Source organism: Opisthocomus hoazin, chromosome 2, assembly GCF_030867145.1.
Source record: "Opisthocomus hoazin isolate bOpiHoa1 chromosome 2, bOpiHoa1.hap1, whole genome shotgun sequence".
Lineage (NCBI taxonomy): Eukaryota > Metazoa > Chordata > Aves > Opisthocomiformes > Opisthocomidae > Opisthocomus > Opisthocomus hoazin.
In genome coordinates, this window is record NC_134415.1 from 78,802,036 (window position 1) to 78,822,637 (window position 20,602).

Below are 20,602 nucleotides of genomic sequence, written 5' to 3' on the forward strand. Positions count from 1 at the left end.
TCAACAGTACTTTGCTTAAACGTTTATTTTGTCAGACTCTATATTTAATGGAAGTGCAAAAAGATGAGTGTATGCAAGAATGTGAATTCTATTTCTCAAAAGAGTGCTTGAGACAAGCTGTTCTTTTGGAGGTGGAGGGAGGCAAAAGTGCATTTGCATGAAAATAGCACTGTTGAAGGTTACAATGGAGAATTCCAATTTTAAAGCACCTTTCTGACTTCAGCAGAAAGTCTGGCTTAGCTGCAGATCGTAGCTGGCCAGTTCTTGTCTCAAGCTCTGTGTGAGAGATGTAGGCATAGTAATTCCAAATGCGCTCTCTCACACTTGGAAAGAAAGTGTTAAACAAACAGGACAGACCTGAGAATCAGCGTAGGGCAAGATAAGGATAATACAGTATCAAAGTGCACAGTCATAAAATGGAAAAACACTAAGGCCATGCATGATGTACTCTGTGGAAGCATTTCTGTTGAGAGATTTAGGTCATTTATAACCTGGCTTTGGAAGAATGTCAGGGTTTTAATGCTGTTCTGTACTTCAAATGAGGAAAGTGTGAATTGTTCTCATTGAACAAGGCACAGAAATGAAGGGAAGGAAAAGATAATCCTGGAGCGTGTGTGTGCTTCTGCATCTACCCCACGTGATCCCAATCCCTGCACGACTCTTGCTGAAGTAAGCTGTCCTTACAGAACTGTGTACGCCATGGACAAATCCAAGATGTAATCCCAGTGCAAACATCAGTAGATGCCTGCACCTCCAACAGATCTTTGAAACTGCAGTTTAGCAAAGTATTCATGTTGAGAGCTAGATTCATTATCTGCTGAGGTGCTCTCCTGAGCAGGGATGTGCAATTCTGTGGCTCCAGGCCAACAACAATCCATGCTGAGAAATTCTGATCTGGCTGTGTGCAGGAGGAATGGGCACACAGGTACAGGGGGAATACGTTCAGGAGCGCAAGTGCAAACTGAGATTACAGGTGGCAGGAAAATTGTAGCTCTATGAATATGCCTGTAAAAATATATGCAGTCATAGAATCAGTTCTTAAATACATACCTGATAGTAGAAATATGAAGATATATGTATTGTTTTCTCTGACAGAATTATTCTTGCCTACACCATATTGAACCTTTGTGGAACAAAACACTTCACTTGCTCGTCATTAATTCTGCTGCATAATCTTTCATTTATGCAACAAAAAAGGCAGATCTTTTATACAGTCAACATTTAAGACTTACAATCTTTGCTTTACATTACAGTTCCTTGTGCTTTATTTTAAGTGTACTTTCAAGCGAGATCAAAGATAATGCATAAATTAAAAGAGGTTTCTACCTTTACAGCTACTGTTTATTTCTTCTAGTTACTTGTTGGAATCATGTCTCTTCTGAGTGGAATATTAACAATAATGCTTCCAGAAACACTGGGAAAACCATTGACTAATACCTTGGCGGAAGCTACAGAAATGGGAAGAGACAAGAAGAGCTGTTCAGGAAAGACTCCTCCAGCACACAGCGGTGCGGCATTAGAAAAGATAGAGATGTTTGGTCAAAGAACAGTCAGCACTGAGAAATAAAGAAAAATGGCTGTTCCCAGTTTTAATCATTATATAATTTATAAGATATCTTTATTCAAGAAATATGACTGTTCTATACTATCTGTGCCTTTTAATTTGTACCCAGTCTTACCTTTTGAATAGAGCAAGTATATAAAACCTTTTACACATGACTAAGGTACTGCAGGAAATTTGACAGGACTTCTAGATCCCTTGTCAAACTTCCCAGGCTTTAGAAAACCCATCTGACTTGATGTGAGCCGTTGGAATGATTACTCTAAATGTTGGAACTTACCTGATTACACATATATAAAACATACACCAACTCTTTGCTTCATATTTTCAGCGGTTAGATTTGTAAACCCACCACAAAGTGCCTTGTCTGCTCTCGTCCTGTTGTAGCTGACAGTTACAGGCTTGACACTTCAAACCATGGTAAACTCAAACCGCTATGATTCAAGAGAGAAGACTTAACATTTCATCAAGTCATATCAATAATCTCAAAGTCTAACTAATTTATTCTGGCTTTTTTTTCAAATTTTCTACTAGAAAAGGTGCCATTGCTAACAAAGGAAAGTACTCTGGAACAGCTTCTGACTGAAAAAGTAATACTATGTTTGCAAAATGTGCAAATAGTTTGTATACTATTCATTCTGTTGAATGGCAAATGTGCTTTTATTAATGGTTTAGAAAAAATTGCTCACTGGATCTACTGCTCTCTTTGTACCTTCTTTTTAGTTTAGGTAAAACTAAAATGCCTGGTGCCTTTGAAAGTCCTGTTCATTCCAGACCATTATTTCAGTGTTCCTCTTTTCACTTACATCAGCTCGGATCTAGCATGAGATTCTTCATAACTTGCAAGAGCTACACCAGCAACTTTGCCTAATGGCTCCATCGAGGCCTTCTCAGTCCTCAGTGGAGCAGAGTAAGTGGCAAATAGGTCTTATTCAGGCTCTCTGCACAGAGGTGTACATAGTTAATAATGAATGTTTAGTAGACGTGTTATCTGCACACTGTTTTTCTCATAAACCAGCTGTCTGTAGCTCATTTTTTCCTTACACCCACACAAAATCAGTTAGAAAAACTTCAATTTAAAATGGTAGCTGCAGGACACGTATCAATAGAAGAGTTACCAGTTACTGTAGGAGTTTTAGTCAACTGTCTGTAAATGTCCCACTGTCACACCTCGTGTGTGTATCAACACTTACTTGCTGGTGCAGTGATCATGCCTTATGACTGTGGACCACAGAAAACTGCTAGGTAGGAATGTGTTATTCTGGCTGCTATTTTTATGCCTTTCAGTCCCACCTCCCCTTTTTCAGTCTACCTCCAGACCTGGGGGTTTCTTCCTTGCCTGAGGATCTGTATCCTCTTCTCTCAGCCACCCTTGGTTTGAGGGGGGTGGCACATGAAGCTCCTGTGTGTTGGGGTTCAGACAGCCCTCTCTTGCCTGGGCTGCATGAACCCTATCATCCCTGGTTTGATATCAGAGTTCTTCTCGTCTTAGGCACCTACTCTCATGCTAGCTAGTACAATCTCATCAAAACAAGTCTTCCCATGTTTACTTCTTTGCCACGTACCCCAAAATAAGACATTTATATTTCTGTAGATAAATATTCTATATACTGTAGAGTTTAATGGTCAGATTTTTCAGTTATATCTGCACAGTCATATTAGTTTTAATGACATCTGAAACCAGAATAATTGTTTATATCCCCTTATAAAAGATTTTTTTTCTTCACTGCACTGTCCTAGAGTGTCAAGTAGCATTTTGCTCCTGGTATTACAGCAAAATCACACCCTATATGAGGACTAACATGCTTCAAAGCTAAGCAAAAATCACTAAGTTTAAGTTTAGGGAGTTTCTGTGTGATAATTACATGGAAAGCAGAAAGGGATCTTTATGCTCCTTCCAGTTCTGTGGGTGTTCCAGTATTTGCAGAGATGTCTGAAGAGAAGCATAGAATACTGTGGCTTCTGTCCAGATACATTAGTTCAGCAAAAGCATGTGCTTAACCTTGCCTGCGTGACTAATCCCATCATTATTCAGAGGAAAAATACATACTTTGATGACTGAAGATAGGGTGATTCACATGCTGTGGCTTTTTATTTTGCTGAAGAGCAGACCTGGTATTCTTCCACTGCTTTCAGATCCTCCTGCACTTCCCAGAGCAGAACAACTCTCCCTATCTGCAAGATCTGTTGCCAAATCCCGTGTGCCCTGCCTTAAACAACAATTTAACCATGCTAAAAAGAAAACGTCACGGAATAGACCTAACAAGTAATTAAACTGTCACTGTCTGACATTGCGACCACCCTCCCCTCCCCACAGAGCTCCAAGTAATTGCATTGTTTTTGGGTACTTTCACACTGATACTCCCTCTTTTATTAATACAGGGTCCTATCTTGAACTCCTTAGTCTTGAATGCTGGGGACAGTACAGTCTATTTCTAACAAGGTACTAAAGAACAATTAAAATTATTTTTTCTACTTCCTTACCTGCCAAATAACTAAATGATTTGGAGGTTACCCTGCTAAGAACAGTCAGTGCATGTTCTGTATTCCTTTCACTGGAGGGATTCAGGACCTGAACATCTGTAATCAGCATACGTAAGGTAAAGAGGAAAAAAGAAAAAAGCAAAAAATTAAATGCGCAATGATACTGAGCAATCCCTACAGGCTAAAACTTAATGGTGATTCTAAAACACAATGTAGCTTGATGGCTTTTAGTCCCAAAAGCCGGTTCCTCCTGTCACTGAAGTCAGTATTTGGTATTTGGTCTTTTGTTCAAATGAGACCTCAGTTTCCATGAACTAATGATGTTACTTTTTCCCCTGAAGTAAGAAGTTTATTGATCTACAGGTACGCATTTTGTGATTTTATGCATGAATAGCTTAGAGGATGCCTTACGTTATCCTGTTCCTTAAGCTGAGGAAGCATATACCTTAAAAAAGGAAATAGCATGTGTCTATATGTCTCTAGTATATCTGTTTGCTTGGTTTTTCCATATGGACAAAATTACGGTTTAAGACTAGTCATATGTTATAAACATAGCATAGACAGGGTGAGTTGATTTCTTTCTCTTAAATATTCGTAGATCATCTAAATCCTCTTGCAAGAGAGCACTGAGTTTGAGAATAAGTTCTTCTGTTCCTGTGGGGCTTATTTTCCTCTCGTTGCTCATAAAAAGAATTCCTTTTTATAGTTTCTTATCCGAGTCCTTAAGTTCTTTTATGTTTGTATTTGTCATCTCTATCTTAGTGCAAATTTATTGTGCTGATCAATGTCTCTGGAGTTACATAATGGTTTTATGAGATAGTGGATTAGAATTCTTATCTTAATTACTGGTCACTATTGCACAATGAGAAATGGGTTTGTCCTAAATTTGCGATCATATTTTATTAGACAGTCTTGCAGTTTGTTAAGGACGTACTTTCTGGCTTAAATATAGGAATGAGAGCAATTGTCATTAGTTTAATGATAACTGAGAAAAAATAGTAAGTAAATGTGTTTGCTATTTTGAATCTGTATTTTAAAACAGATGTATTTTCTACTTTAATAACTCACTTCAAGTTCTTTGTGCAAATCTTTATAGTTTAATCATCTATGTAGAAAAAAAAAGCTATCCAAACTATGTGTGCTCTGTGTCAAATGTTTTGGGTGGTACCCTGAATGTCTGAACAAAGGGGTGAATCCCGCCTGAAGGCTCCGGGCTTCTGTGTAACAGCTCTGTGGAAACAGAAGACGATCTGACATCCCAGCTCTGGGGTGGGGGAATCTGGCATTCTTCTGTATCTTTTGCAGCTTATTTTTATCAACTCCTTACGTGCAGTCACTTGGGAAGCCTCTGTAGCATTGGGCTCAGCAACATGCAAGGCCTGTGAGCGCCTTTTGAAGCGCTTCCAAAATGCAAGGTCACTTGTGCCATGGAGGCATGATGCCAGAACGGCGTTTGTGGCTGCAAAAAGTAGGGTCTGGATTAATCCCGTGGCCTTGTACATACATATCTTAAAGATGCTTGTCTAAATCCCACAACAGATTCGTGGGGGAGAAATTAAACTCAAAGATAATTGAAAAAAAAAGAAAAAACAGAGAAAATAAAAAGATCAGGGTTGACAAAAGAACAAGTTTATTTTATCAGGACAAAATTCTAGTAAATGCAGTCAAGCAGTGTCTGCATTGTCACCTCTCTCATGAAGAAAGGTTAGAGCATGTCTAAGTACTGGTAACCTAATAATTTTGTACAAGATTCTGTACCAGGTGGAGTGTGCATTTTGGTAACATGTGGGAAGTATGTACTCATCAGAAGGAGTTTGTTTGCCTAGAATATGTGGGTTTAGTACAATATATGTTGACGTGTTTTTTAAGGTGTATTTATTATCTGCAATTATGTGCAAGAATAAAGTCAAACACGTTATTTAATCTTTACACCTTGATGTAATTTAATGAACTCCTAACAATCACCAGCACTCCTTTTGGTACATGCTCCCATGTAGGAGCTGGGCTGGCGCTTTGGTATTCCGTGGAGATCCCTCCTGCAGGGAAACCCATGGGATAACTTCTGCATGGTTTAGGCTGGCAAGTATCACCTGCGTGTCTTTTTCCTGTTTGTGTTTGCAGGTGTAAACCAAGGTTTGGGTAATGTGTTAGGTGGTGACTATGACAAAATGTGCATTAAAAATGTGACGTGTTTTGCATTTCAGTTGGAGGAAGAATATGATTCTTTTTTGCCTGTATTTGTATAAGCTGACTGTAGGGTAGTAGTCCCTCAGACAAATTCAGCAGTGACAAAAATAGGTGCAGATATTGTAGATTGGGTATGAGTTGATCAAAAAAGAGAGTCGTTGACTACAGGAATGACAAAACAATAGAACTTGTAACCACTAGGTGTTCAGTGGATGTGAAAACTAGCTTCTTCCTGCAGGAACTGGCGTGGGCAGACAGTGCAAGGGAAATGAGAATTGCAGCAATCTACAGCCCTGTTCTTTGTCATTTGTCCTCTCAGCCCTTCTCAGGAACCTATTTGTTTTCCACTTCCCTTAAATCTCAAATTAGTGCAAATTACTCAATTTTCCATGCATATTTTATGAATCTACATTTTCTGATCAAGTTACACCTATTCAGTTGAACTTTCATCATTCATGTTTTAATGGCTTTTTATGTCTGTGCCAGGTGATTTAGGTTCCTCCCTGAAAGTAACCATAGTGAATGGTTCAAATATTTGTTTGCTAAAGTTGAGAAATTTGAATCATCCCTGATACACTGATTTCAAGAGCACTGAGTTCAATCAAGCTGAGAAAAATGAAGCCCTCAAATGGGGAAGTATCCTTTTTTTAATATGACTAATATATATAAATGTTTACAGAGAAGTTTGTACTCAAACCCAGCTGTTTCAAAGAAATTACTACCCTAGCTTTATGAATTATCAGAAGTAACGGGGAATATCTCAGTTAGTGACAAAGCAACTCTTCTCTCTCCACACGCCTGTCTAACACACAGGCTGGAATACTGCTTGGGTGTTTGTTGCAGATGAGTAGGTTCCAGCCGTGGAGTGCGCATCTAGTTATTAATGTTGCCTCATAATGTTCCATGTGGAGATGAAGTGACTTGCACAGGAATAAGAAAAAAAACAGCACCAAGGGGTGATCCTTGTGAAGATCTCCACAGTCAGATTGCCAGGGATGAGAATGAAAAGCGGTTTTGACTGAGGTGATCAGGAACGTAGCAAAAGTACCGGAGATAAATGGGCAATCTCTCAGTAAATATTTTCACAGAGTTTTTCAAGAGGAATGTCAGTATTGATGGTATCTTCCTCATACTGAGAGAATTCCCCCAGAAGCCAGTAAATAACAAGGGAAAACAGCAAAATGAGGAGCAGCTTAACCTCTTTGCTGAAATGGTAACTCGCCATGGAAATTGATGCTTGACTTGATCTTTGAACTGGTTAAAGAAATGGCAGAGAAGTGATCCATGTCATTGATAAGATCAGAAACAGGTCAGTGCTGCTGTGGTCAGAGAGGTCATTTCTGCTTGTCGTTACTTTTCTATTCAAGAGAGCACACAAAGCAAAGGGAATGCTAAGATAAAGGGAAATGCTTCTTAAGCGCTGCTCTAGCTGGGTTGGTGGTGTGCTGGGATGCCGCTGCCCGTCACTGTTCAGAAGCAAGTACGATCAGGGCTGTGATTGTTTTGTGCCGGACACCTAGCGCTCTCTTCTTGAGTGACCAAATCATGACTTGCACTCAGTCAAAGGATACAGCAACCACTATGACAGAGTTTGTCAGGAGTGGTCTTGAAATACAAATAGGTGAATGTTGCACTTGGAAAATTATTTAGCCAATTATTTGTTAGTTAAAAATGACATACTTTGCACAATACACAGAATAGTATATACACAGACTTTCATGGGGCGTTAGCAGCTGGGCTGTTACGCAGAGCTTCTTGCCTGTCCTTGTGCTTTTTCCCATCTTTTATGAGAACACAAACATCTGTAGCAAAAAACTTCTCATATCTTGAAGGCCTCAATACAGAATGGCTGATCTTTGGTTAATCAGGGCCCTCGGAGTTAGAGCAAAGAGGCTCTGTATTGTGCTGTCCATTTTAGGGAAGAGCAGAGGAGAGAAAAACAATGGCAGCACTCAGGAGTTGAAATTTCTTCCCTTTATAGATGCATGTGTGGATAAACAAACATTTGTGGTGGGAAGTCACACATCTAGATTACACAGAAAGAGATGACAAACAAAGCTCACTTGTCATCCTAAAATATGGCAAAGCATGGTGTGTTCACCCTTCTGAAACACTTTAGCCTGTGGAACAGTAAGAGTTTCTCAATGAGATTACGGTAAGAGTTGGCATCCCAAACCAGCGTGCATTTTCTGAATCTCATTCTCAGGAAAAGACACACTTGGAATTCTCTGAAACCTTTGCATAAACATCCAACACAGAAAATTTAAATCCAAATTATTCGAATTTGGTGGAGTTATAAGCAACAAGAAGTAGAGTTTCCGGAGGAGAAATGGCAGGTATTTTTAATCTTAGCTAGCACTCCAACTTCTGTTTATGTTTGAAGATTTCCATATCTGAAAGGCTTCTCTCCAAAGCTATTGCAGATATCCTGTGTATATTGTACAATCAGTACATCAAGTCCATCAACAATTTCATTTCTAAACAAGCAAACGTTCTCTGTTCCTCTGCCTCCTTCCCTGTCTTATTCAATACCCTATTTTCAAACCACTCAGAAAAATCAAGCTGTACTATAATTTTGGCAGAATTATTCCTTGTTCCTTTCACCATTAAAGGAAAAAAACTCTAAAAATTATGCATCTAAAAAGGTCAGTGATTACATGTGTGTAATATATCATGGCTTTAGTTTTAAGAACACAGCTAGCTTGGGAGATGAGAACAGCTGATCGCGTGTTGGGCACGCTGTTGCTGTATGTACAGATGCCCTTTGGATGGCTGCCTGGGATGTATTTAAATGGCTACGAGGAAAAGGCACCTGCCTGCAAAGTCCATGGCAAATGTTGTTCGACAGGACTGGAGGGGAGCAGTCTCCAAACACTGTCCTGCTGAGCCTGTTCAGGGACGAACGCTCAAGCAGTCAAATATTAACCAAAACGTCCTGCCAGTGGCAAACGCCCCGGAGCCAAGAATCCCTGGTACTCGATTTCATCCTAGCGACCCTGTAGACAGCTTTGGTTTTGACAAACTTGTGTTTTTCTGCTGAAAAATGTTAATCTGCACAGTCGTGCCTGGCTGTGCTCGTCAGGCATTTACGGTTTAGCAGGGACTTGTTGTTCATCGACCTGTGATGACTGAGATGACCAGGCCTGCGGACACGCCGTGTTACTGCCATCCTGGCGGCTAGCACGATTGCTCAAGGCAGCTTCAGAAGCATTCAGAACTTAATAAACTGCTTGTAAGAGAAGGAAAAAGACAATATATTATTGCTGGGGACAGCGGGGCCCCATGAGCCTCCTCTCGAGCGCACTGGGGAAATCTTAAACGAATAAATCTGTCGGCCGTTGGCGAAGGGCACGGCACGGCTGCGTCCGGGCTGGTGTGCGGCTGCCGGGCTCTCCCGGGAGCAGTGCCAGCTCCGGAGGCGACCTCTGCCTGGGCACAAGCAGCTCCCTCATTAGCGAAGGGACGCGGGGCCAGGCGCTCGGGGAGCGGCCGCGGGAAGGGGAGCTGCCGGCAGCCCCCGCGCCTCCGGCCTCCCCTGCTCCGCTTCCCGGGGCGCGCCGGGAGGGCGACGCTTCCAGGCGGGACCAGGAGCCCCCTCCGCAGCAGGTACGGCCTTCTCTCCCCGCTCGGCTTTTTCTTCGCACCGTACTTCCAGGCGAAGAGGGAAACGCTGGGTGACGGAGCCCTTTCGCTGCCGAGGGCCGGGGAAGGCGCCCGCGGGGGCTGCGCGGGGGCCTGGCGCTGCCCCAGGGACGTCCCGCGGGGCACAGACCCGCTTGGCAGCCAAGGCGTGGGGGCTGTCCCTGCTGGCTGCTCGCGCCGGGTGCGGGATCTCTGCTCTTCGGGGCGCCCTGAACCGCAGCTGGTCCCCGCTTTCCCCCTCTCCCCGCACAGAGAGGCAGCGGGCCCCACGAACCCCGGCCTGCGGGGAACGGGCAGCGCGGGCCTCTCCGGTCCTGGAGAGCAGCAAGAGCGTCGCTGGGCGTGTGGGTGCTGCTGGTCGTGGGTACCTTATAGCGTGGGTGCAACCTGCCTCCCGTTCAGAGGCATTTCCTATGCGTGCGTGTGCGAGCAGCCATCCGAAAGAGGAGATGAGGCCTCCCCGGTAGCCTCAGGTCTCCATGAGGGTGGCTCAGAGACGCCTGCTTTCTGGCCGTGGCCCCAGCGGAGAGGCCGAGGGGGTCTCGAGGAGCCTCCTGCCGCCCTTGGTCGGTGAAGACCGCATCCTCGCTTTCCTCCTGTGGCAGGTCCCCAGTCTACATCTCGCAGAGCAGCTCAAACAACTGAGAAGGGATCGGGCCAGAGTCAGAAGGCCAAAATCAGGGCTCCCTCCTCAGCAGGAGGAGTTCCTCCCCCAGGAACAGAGCAAGCTTCATCAGCCTCTGAACTACCTGTAGCAAAGAGCCTGGCAAAACCCCTCTCTGGGATCAGGCGAAGGGAAGCAGCACCAAGGGTGCTTGTGAACTGGGGAAGTGAATAAACAAAAGACTGATCTGCAGAAAGTACTAATCACTTTATCCACTGCCTGAATGATGTTAAGACTGGGGGTGAGTGGTGATATACGACTATGTAAGGCAACAAAGAGTAAGGAATGGATCTAGTTAAAATTGTAGTTTTGACCTCCTTGCGTCACATGGGGCTCCTCAGCTGCGGGAGCTGGGAGATTAAGTCACATCAGAAAATATCTCAGTATTTCTAAACAAAAAATTCTTTCTGGCCTGGGAGGAGGAGGAGGGTGGCAGGGGCACGAAGCCCACGTCAGGCAGCCGGTGTCCTCTTTGCTGGGAAATTACAGCTCCAGGTGGCTCTGTCTGGCCCCTGTCCCGTTCTTTTGACACTAAGAAAGGACAGAGCTAAACAGTACCTGACACCCTTCACCTCCCTCGCCAGCCTTTTTTGATTTGCCTTTTAAATGCTGATTTTTGCAAAACCCTCAGTACAAGCCAGTCTGAGAGCGCGAGAAGCCTCACCCCTGCTGGCACTAAGCTGACCTGCCATATCAGCTAAAAATAGTTTCTCCGCCTGTGCCGTCCCAGCAAGGCACAGGGCTCCCAGCTAAGGCAGGCTGCGCTGCCAGGGCAGAGCCACAGCTGAGCCTTGCACTCGCAGCGGGGTCAGAGGCTCTGCAAAGCCTGAGCTGCACTCGCTGATACGAGCTGTGTGTAGCCTCTGCTTTGCACCCAGGTAATTTTTGGCACTTCAGCACATTAAGGCTTGATGTGCTCCTGGACTGCAGTGGTAAGTGCTGGAAACAGGATGCATTCAACGGGTGCCCACTGTGGTCTTCTGAGCCGTTCCCGCAGGCTCCAGCATTGCCAGCGGCCCCTTCCTGCCCTCACTGGCTCTTGCAACATCGGGAGCAGCTGCTATCAAACCAGCTCATCTGTGAAAATCCCACCCGAACTGGGAAGACTTGTGAAAGCTGAACCTCCGCCAAGCCGCAGCTCCCCTTTCTTCCCTGGCAACAGGGAGGTCAGTGGGGAAATTCAGTCTCCATCACAGTCCAAGGGCTTTGGCGAACGAGAGCGGTGAGGGGCATCCGAGAGCACATCTCTGGCAGATGCATAATGTACCCGTCGCGTATGTTCCAGGGGCGGCTGAGAAAGCAGGGCTGTGGTCATCCACGGACTGCTGCGAGGCTCGCTGGGTGTGCGGAGAGCCGCACGCCATTTCCACAGCTGCCACTGCTGAGCGAGAAGGTTTGATAATGAAAATGTGTTTAGAGACCTTTCTCAAAGCCAATTTCCCTAAGTAATTTCAGCATTATTAACACCACCCCCACCCCGATTTGTTGTTACTAGTATTTTCCTTGCCTCCCCTCCCCTCCCCTCCCCTCCCCTCCCCTCCCCTCCCCTCCCCTCTTCTTCCCCTCCCCTCTTCTTCCCCTTCCCCTTCCCAGCCATGCAGGCCAGTGGTTGTGGTTCAGGGTTCATCTTTACCCTTGCACTACATCCTCTTTCCCTGCTGTGTGGGCACTTTTGTTGTTGGCATGTGAAAGAAGATGCAATAATTAACAGGAACAAACTTCAGTGTCGCCCCAAGAGGAAGCAGGGGGGTTGTAACAACCCTCGGCTGTGATGCGGAAGGAATGCAATGATGGGCAACAGTGCCTGCTCCTCTCTCCCTTCCTCCATAGTAAGGACATCAAATTTTAAGTAGTAAAACCTCAGCGGTAAGTGAGAAGCCGTGTGAAGAGTTATGAGCAAGGATCTCATCAATAAACCTGACCTATCATTATCCCAAACAGTCTGTCTTGCCTAAATCTACATCAAGGATGCCAAAAGCCACAGGGAGGTGGGAAATCAGCCCGTCCTTATAACTGCAGACACTGTTTTCCAGAGAAGGTTGTCAGGAAGCAATTAGCAAGGCTGGATTTCTACAGTCAAGGATGAGCGAGTCCTGCAGGAGAAAGAAAGACCATAATGGAGCAAGACCGAAGGTCCATCTCGCTCAGCACCCTCTCTGAGAGTGCATGTTGGTAGATACTTCAGGACAACATAAAAGCCACAAGGAAAGGAGATTCTCCCCCTACACCCTGGCTCAGATTTTGGCAGTAACCCCTGGAAGGAGCGCCTGAGCCAGAAGGTGCACCCCAAATTCAAAGCCGCTGAAGTAGTTATCACCTCTGAGGTTGCCCAGTCTCTTCTGGGCCCATCTAGTTCCTGGCTTTGGGGAGTTTGCAGGGCGCACCGAGTCGTATGGTTCAGTTGTGCTTTGTGCCGCTGGCGTTCTGAAACCTGTTAGCTGGCCATGGCCAGGCACACAGGCTGGCACCTCGCTGGGACGGGCTGCCAGATGATTCTCAACCACGAGCTGCATGCCACTCACCAGGGCAGGTGACAAGCTCCAAAACTTGGCCAGGAAGAGGGAAAGCAGAGATGCTGCACCTCCTGGAGTAGCAATCAGCAGCTGAAGATGCTGGGGAGTCGAGTGGAGCTGCTCCAGGACATAAAGCAGGCTATAAAGCAAGGCAGCGAGAGGCAGACATACAGGCTCTTGGGGCAGTGAGGCTGGCTGGCTCCTGGGAACCAACGCTTGCCGCCAGGAGAGCATGGCAGCCTCGGAAGCCCACGAACCTGTCCAAGGCGCTGGACTCTTTACTCTGCGTAACCAATTTGCCTCATGTGCAATTTGCTTCCACTGCCCATGCAGTGATGCACCTCATTGCCGGAGATCTTGATATTCAGACAACCTTTTTGCTCGTGGTGCCTAAAAGCCAGTTTCCCCAGAGTTCCAAAGACACTTTCACTTCTGACATGATGGAAAACTCGACGGGTTCCTCACTCCCTCAGGTTTTATTGGAAAAACCTTGCTGCAGATTGTGACAGCCCGAACACCAGTGCTGTGCGTACAGATCGCTCTCTTGCCCTTTGCCCTTGTGCTGAGGGTGGGATAGTGGCTGTTGAAATGCTTTTCAAAAATTTGCTGTCATGCCAAAGGCTGGTGATTTTTTTCTCACCTCAGCCTTGGTTGTCTGTGTGCAGCAGTTAGTCTTCAGTTAGCTGCCCCGGGGATTTATGTTACATCTTGTGTGGGTAGTTCATAGCCTGACGAGGGTGTCCAGCAGGGGTATTGATGACATCGGATGTCATGTTCTTTCCAAGTGCACGTAGGTGCCTCTCTCCTCTGGCTCCCCACCCCGGAGATGGCAGCACCCAAGGTTGCAGTGGTTGGCGCAGGAGTCATCGGCCTGTCCACAGCACTGTGCATCGCAGAGACTTGCCCCAGCTGCTCCGTGACGGTCCTTTCAGACCAGTTCAGCCCCAACACAACGAGTGACGTCGCGGCCGGGATCCTCATCCCTCACACCTACCCAGGTGCGTGCAGCCCGGCGTGGCGTTGCCCGTGACACCGCATGTGCAGTGACACACAGAGGTTCAGGAAGAAAAGGACCATGCCCTGCATTCCCTGTCTGTCCTATCTTCTTGATGCAGGCTTGAACGCTTCTCCTCTTTGCATTTTCCCTTTCTGCATGTTTGATTTGTTCACATGCAGGCACACCGATCCATGTGCAGAAGCAGTGGTTCAAAGAGACCTTTACGTACCTTTTTGCCATCAGCAACTCAGCCGAGGCATCAGAGGCTGGCATTCACCTGGTCTCTGGGTAAGAATGGGCCCCCAGGGCAGCCTTCGGTATGCGTGTGCCACGTGCTGGAGCAGGCAGAGAGGTTCCCCTTGCTGGAGTTCAGGCATATTCCCTTCACGGCATAGCTCTTAGGACTGTATTCCCAAGAAACTGCATTGCAGCTGCTCAGGCAGGGCGTATTTTCAAGCAAAATTCATGCATAGGTGTGCACAGAGAAACCACTCAAGACTGGCCTGCACTGAAAGTCTTCTAATAATTGATGCTTTCCATACTGCCATCTACTGTTTCTTGCAGTAGGGGTGGTCCTCACAAGGATGGGACTGCAGGATCCTCCAACTTCAGCAACTAGGTATAGGGATGCCATTGGGGGTGGTGTGTGTGTTAGGAGTGTTTTATGCTGCCTGTTATCTCCACAGAGGTTCATCTTTAGGCAGTGTTGAGGCTGGGCACCTGGCAGCTTTCTGGGTGCCCAGAAAAATCTGACCAGGTGTGCAAGTGGCCTTACACGAAGGTCCAGCCAAGGTGGCTGCAGCCATGGTGGGGACGCTGCCAGGGAACTTTGTACTTTTACAGGTGGAAGTTCATACAGTATAGCTGGAAGAACTCTCCCCAGTTCAGCTATGCCAGTGTGTCACCTGCAAGCTCGGCTGTGGCAGCCCCTCTGCCTGTTTGCCAAGGCAGGTACCGCAGCAGCAGGCAGCAGCATTTCCCCGCTGCTGCTAACCTTGCAGAGCTGCACTGATGAGCGGGAACAGGTTCCTGAGTTCCTGGCTTTGTGCTAAGATTGCTGTGGCGCATAACATGGCAGAGCAATAGTGGCTAAGTTTCGCAGCTTTTTCTCTGTGTCCTTTTAGGTGGCAGGTCTTTAGAAACACTCCCAAGGAAGAGCTACCTTTCTGGTCGGATGTTGTCCTGGGATTTCGACCAATGTCTGAAGCAGAACTCCAAAAGTTCCCGCAGCACCAATTTGGTCAGGCCTTTACGACACTGAAATGTGACTGCCCACCCTACCTGCTGTGGCTGGAGAAAAGGTTGGTTTTGCCAAAAGCTGGGCACGCAGAAAAATACCCAGGGAGAGGGACTCGGGGGGACCTGGGGAGTCCTTGAGAGCCTAAGGTTTGAACAAAACCGGAAAAGGGCTGTTTCTCACGGGGGAAAATGCAGCAAGCTCTTCTTTGGGGAGAAGAACAAGAAATCAATACCCAATTTTTCCAAAATGTGAAAGGCCCCATTTATGCAATGTGCACCTTCTACCACTGTGGCTGTGCAGTGGGGCTTAGAGTGGGAGTGCCTCTGGGCATAGGACCGACATAGCCACAGGGGCCATGCTTGGCCAGCCAGACCTTGAAGGTACATCAGGAACCTGCAATGTCCTAAGGAAACATGCAGGTGCTCCTCATTTGTCAAAGTTCCCAAATAATATCCCTCTGTTCTTGAAGATACATGCAACTGCTGCGAGAACGGGCGTGTCTGGGGAGGTGTCTTATCTGTGAAGACTTTGCACTTAATAAGTGGCTGGACCAATTAATCTCAAATTTGGTCAAAAATTGGAGTAATTTCTTAATCCAGCCAGGTGAAAAAAGGTCAAATAGCATCACCTTGTAACCAACCTTTTGGAAATGTTTGCCTGCATAAGATGGGTGATGCACTCAGTCTGATGAGTCGTGGCTTCAGAGTTCGTGCCTGGATTGACATGAAAGTTAGAAAATTTTCCAATTTCCAAATTTTCCCAAATTATGCGGATTTTGGAGAACTGTAGGAGAGTCAGGATGCAGATCTAAAAAGGTTCTGACACCTGGGACGTGCATTTAATCCATTTAAGTACCCCTAAAGTGAGCAAACAGCTGTCTCCATGTGAGCGAAAGCAATAGGCTGCAAGCTGATTTGAGGCAAGTAAAGAGACATGTACTGACACCGCGGCACAAATTGCCAGCTCAGCCAGTTGCTTGGATGCCTTTCATCTCACTGCAAAACGTGAAAAAATGTTTCTTGTTCTAGCAGCCAGCCAGGCTGGGAGCACTCCAGTGGCACCAGTGCCACGCGAGGTCTGTGCTGTCTCCTTAGAGCACATGCTCTGTCATGTTTTATCGGCTAACCGAATCGGAAATATCTGCTGAAGCACATCTAAGCTGTACAACCCATTTAGTATCTGCCACGTGATTTCTGCTCTCTCCTTAGTCCTGCTGTAGCCTTCTTTCTCAAAAGTTGTAGTCTAATAAGTTGATGAAGCTCCTTGTCTTTCTCTTCTTTCTGGTGATGAGGAGTGAGAGCATATTAAACATGTAACTAATTCTCAGACCCCCAGTGACCTGAGCAGTATCTATAGACCATTCTCTTGGCAATCCACAAGGAAAATTGTTTTTGTGCCCACCTTGCTGGTCCAAAATTGGACTTCAGGAATTTTTTTCCTCCTTGCTTGCCTGAATCCAGTTTTCAGCAGGATTTTTATTGGTGTATTTTTATGGCATGATGGCAGAATCCCAATTGCAATGCTTAAGAGCCCTCCCAGCAAGTTGCCCAGCCAGAGCTGCTGCACGAGACCTCCCCTGTTCTTCCCAGCCAGCCTCAGTGTCCTGCTGCACCAAAACCCAGTCCCTGGAGCAACAGCTGTGCCCTGGATCCTCAGCTTGCTTGCTGCTTTGCGGAAACCACTGCCTTTATCGTGGGCTTGATCACTTTGCCAGCTACCAGAGCATTGCAAAGGAAGGGATTTCGCACTTAGTGTGCTGTCATCGCAGACCTGTCTCCTGACTTGCTCATGCTAAAATCCCCACTAAAGACCCCCGGCAACCAGACCCAACTGACAGCATGCAGTGACTCCATCTCACGCCAATGTTTGTCCACATGTAAGGGCTTCAAGCTTCAGGCAAGTTCAGGGTGAAATTTGGCTTGAAATTGAGCTCAAAGATGAACCTCAAGAAGGGGTGAATTCTGCTGAAGAGCAGACGTGGATGCGTAGCGCTCTGAGCTGTCCTGGGTGACTCCTGGCTGCTGCTCTAGAAGGGCAGGGGCCTTCTGGGGATCTCGTGCCACATCTGCCTAGCCTGCGGGGACATCTTGGGTACTCCAGAGCTTCACACATGGCACGAGATGACTAAGTGGCTCCTGGTGTCAGGGAGGTGAGTTGGGAAGGAACGTGATGGTGTATTAAAAGAGGTGTAGTATGATAGCGGTGTCACTAGCAGAAGTAAGTTGGGGAATAAATCTGACATTTTTCAGCTTGCTTGAGCTGTTAAATCTTCTTACTGTTACAGAAATTAATCAATGAGACCACGAGGACCTGATGTTCTGTCTAGGGTCTTATGCCGGACTCTTCTCTAGTATTAACCACCTTGCTGTACCTTTTCCAGACCAAACAAGCTAGAAAATAGCTTTTCTCGGACCAAATCAGACAAATCACAAACAGAAACCCCATGGCATTTTCTTTGCTTTTTGTCCCATCTGTTTTTTGGTTTTGATTGGGATGTTAAAGGTAATTTATCTAATTTACTTAATGTGCATAATAATTACATGAGGGTTTAGGGGTTTCTTTTCTGTCTCACTTCTGGAGTCTTTTTGCAGGTTGAAAGCATCTGGCGTTCAGATGTACACCAGAAAAGTTGCAGACTTGTGGGAGCTGCACAGCGAATACAACATCGTCGTCAACTGCACGGGCATTGGAGCCCACCAGCTGGTGGGGGATGAGAAGCTCTTCCCCGTCAGGGGACAAGTACTCAAGGTTCATGCTCCTTGGGTGAAAAACTTCATCCGGGACGGTGATGGCTTAACTTACATCTACCCGGGGATACACAGGGTAACCCTAGGGGGAACCAGGGAAAAGGAGAACTGGAGTCTCTTCCCTGACCCTGGCACTATCAAAGATATCTTTGACAGATGCTGCTCCCTTGAACCCTCACTGCGGGGAGCTCAAGATATCAAGGTGAAGGTGGGCCTCAGGCCATCCAGGCACTGGGTGAGACTGCAGAGAGAGGTCTTGAGCCAAGGAGGAGTTAAGCTCCTGGTGGTCCACAACTACGGGCATGGGGCAGGTGGCTTTTCGGTGCACATGGGCACAGCCAAAGAGGCTGCTCGCCTGGTGGGAGAGTGCATTGCCGCCCTGCAAGGCACCTCATCGAGGGCTAAGCTTTGAATCCCAGAAGCTCCTTTTCCATTTATGACAGGCTAGTGTTGCGTCTCCTAATAGCAGCTTTGGACTTTTATTCCATCACTTGATAGGTGGCACTAAGTCAACAGCTTGTGCCATTGCAGATGCTTGGTGGTATCTCACCTGGCTTCTGGCTGCCACCTTGGAGAGGCGTGGTGGGTTGATCCAAGTAATAGTCCAGGTGTCCTTCTCCTCCATCCAGCATTGTTCCTGCCCTGGGCATTTGTCCCTTGTGTTGAGGAGGAGGCAAGAAATGTAAATATTCTTCACATAACAGGGCTCAGATTGCTGCAGTATAATATAAATAACATCATTTCTTCATCTGCATCTAAAGAGTATCGGATGCAGTGTGTTCAGATTCAGTGAAAACTAGTTTGCTCCCCTTGTACCACATGTCGTCTCATATTGCCCTTCCTCCTGCCATCCTGCTAACAAACTTTACCATTTTTCATATGATTTACAAGGAAAAGAAAACCCCACGCAGTGCTGCATTAGAGTGCTCCAGGTCAGCTCTTACAGAAAGCAAGGCCAGGTCACTGTCATGCACAGCGACCAAGCAAATGTGATTTTAAGAGCAGGTCTGTGACACCGATCACTGCATTTGCTCATATTACGCCTCAGGGAACTTAGCACAAAGTTTCTGCTCGAGGAAGTTGCCCCATGTGAGCTACAGTTCTGTGCATCTTTTCTCACGCTTGTTTGCAAATATCTTTTTTTTCTCTGAGCCCTTCAGATTTTGCTCTCAGACACAGATGATTTTCTTCTCCCAGTAGAAGCATTGACATGGCCTGTGTTCGATAGAAAAGGATTTTTCAGGCTGGGCTTGTGTGTACGAGCACCTCTTTTCTACTTCGCGTCAGCACCGGCTTCTTTCCTTGCAACAGCTGATATGAATAAAGCGGTGACAAACCAACACGGATCTTAACACCAGCTTCAGTTTCATAAGGGAGAGAAGAGCCATTTAAGACTAGATAAACACTCCAAAGACAAATTTGTCTGTAACTGGGCGTGAGCAAGCTCCCCTGCCAGACCCTCCCTCTGTGGCAGAAGCCGAGCTAGGCTTTACTTTCCCCTCAGCAATCCAAGCCCTGTGATGAGGCTGAAGATAGTCACTCCCCAAAACTGGAGCTTACCATCAAAGCACAGGTCTGAGTGTTTGTGATTAAACACTCAATAGATGTTAAATGCTCATTCAGGAGCGTTAGGATCCACTTCAGACTAGGGGTTTTTGTCCTTAGAAAACAAATCAAAATCCTTCAAGAATTCACACAATTAAAATGAACCGATAAATAAAGTTCTAATAATGGAGCAAAGTTCACTTCTGTAGTGTTTGCTTTCATAAACGAGGGGTTTTCTTTTATTTGGGATGGCCTGGCAGGGCCAAGAAAGGCCACATTCAGACACGGCTGCCAGCTCCTGCTGTTCTCGGGGAGATGAGGACAGTTACCCTTTGCAATGAACAACTGTCAAAAGAAACATCATCAAATTAAATTATAGGTCAATTAGCGCCTGGGATCAGCCTGAGCTAGCCCCGCCTTCAGCAGTCTTGTCTTCTTCCCCTCAGCTCTGGAGGCTAATTTTGCACTTCCCCCCCCAATCATTTGTCCTTTCCAGTGGTACGAGAGGGCAGAGCTGCTGCTTTTGGCAGCAGCGTTGGCGTACGGCTTGTCAAATGGCAGCTTTGTCCTCAGCTAACACGGAACAGAAAAAATACACGGAAAAATCATGAGAATGGGCTATTTTTTCTTAATCTTGATTTTAATCTTAGAAAGTAACAAACAGCGTAAATTATCCTGGAACAAGCAACACTCCTAATGCTGATGGGGTGTTCACAGCCCCATGAGAATCCAGAGCTCTGGTTGTGCACTTGTGCTCTGCGGGGTGGGGTGGGGTGTGTGTTCTTCTAATTTACTTTTTAAAAGTTGTCTGTTGATAAAAATGGCAAAATGGGTTCAGTTGCAAGGCCCGTCAGTCTGGCATCCTAGCTCTGGCTACGGCCAGCAGTGGAGAGGGCCACCTCTAGCACACCCTGGCCCATTCAGCTGAGGGGTAGCTCAGTGTTTCATGGCCCTCAGATGATTTATCTTCCACACATTTATCGGATTACTTCTGAAACCGTGTATGGCACTTTTGTAGTCTC

At 46.2% G+C, this 20,602-nt stretch overlaps 1 protein-coding gene across 7 annotated transcripts in view; it reads left to right on the forward strand.

The window, feature by feature from the left end:
* Positions 1–19,775, forward strand: part of LOC104332680 (solute carrier family 22 member 16) — a 52,341-nt gene extending 32,566 nt beyond the window's left edge. For 3 of the 7 annotated variants that reach the window (XM_075414214.1, XM_075414215.1, XM_075414216.1), the window contains 4 exons: positions 13,837–14,049; positions 14,228–14,336; positions 15,173–15,349; positions 17,880–19,775. In XM_075414214.1, coding sequence (XP_075270329.1) covers positions 13,837–14,049; positions 14,228–14,336; positions 15,173–15,349; positions 17,880–18,447 — 1,067 coding nt within the window. In that variant the 3' untranslated portion in view covers positions 18,448–19,775. Of the gene's footprint in view, positions 1–1,354; positions 6,474–9,728; positions 9,839–13,836; positions 14,050–14,227; positions 14,337–15,172; positions 15,350–17,879 lie in introns of those variants that run through there. The other 4 variants (XM_075414219.1, XM_075414221.1, XM_075414220.1 and 1 more) reach the window with 4 other exon arrangements.
* The last annotated feature ends 827 nt before the right edge of the window (positions 19,776–20,602 follow it).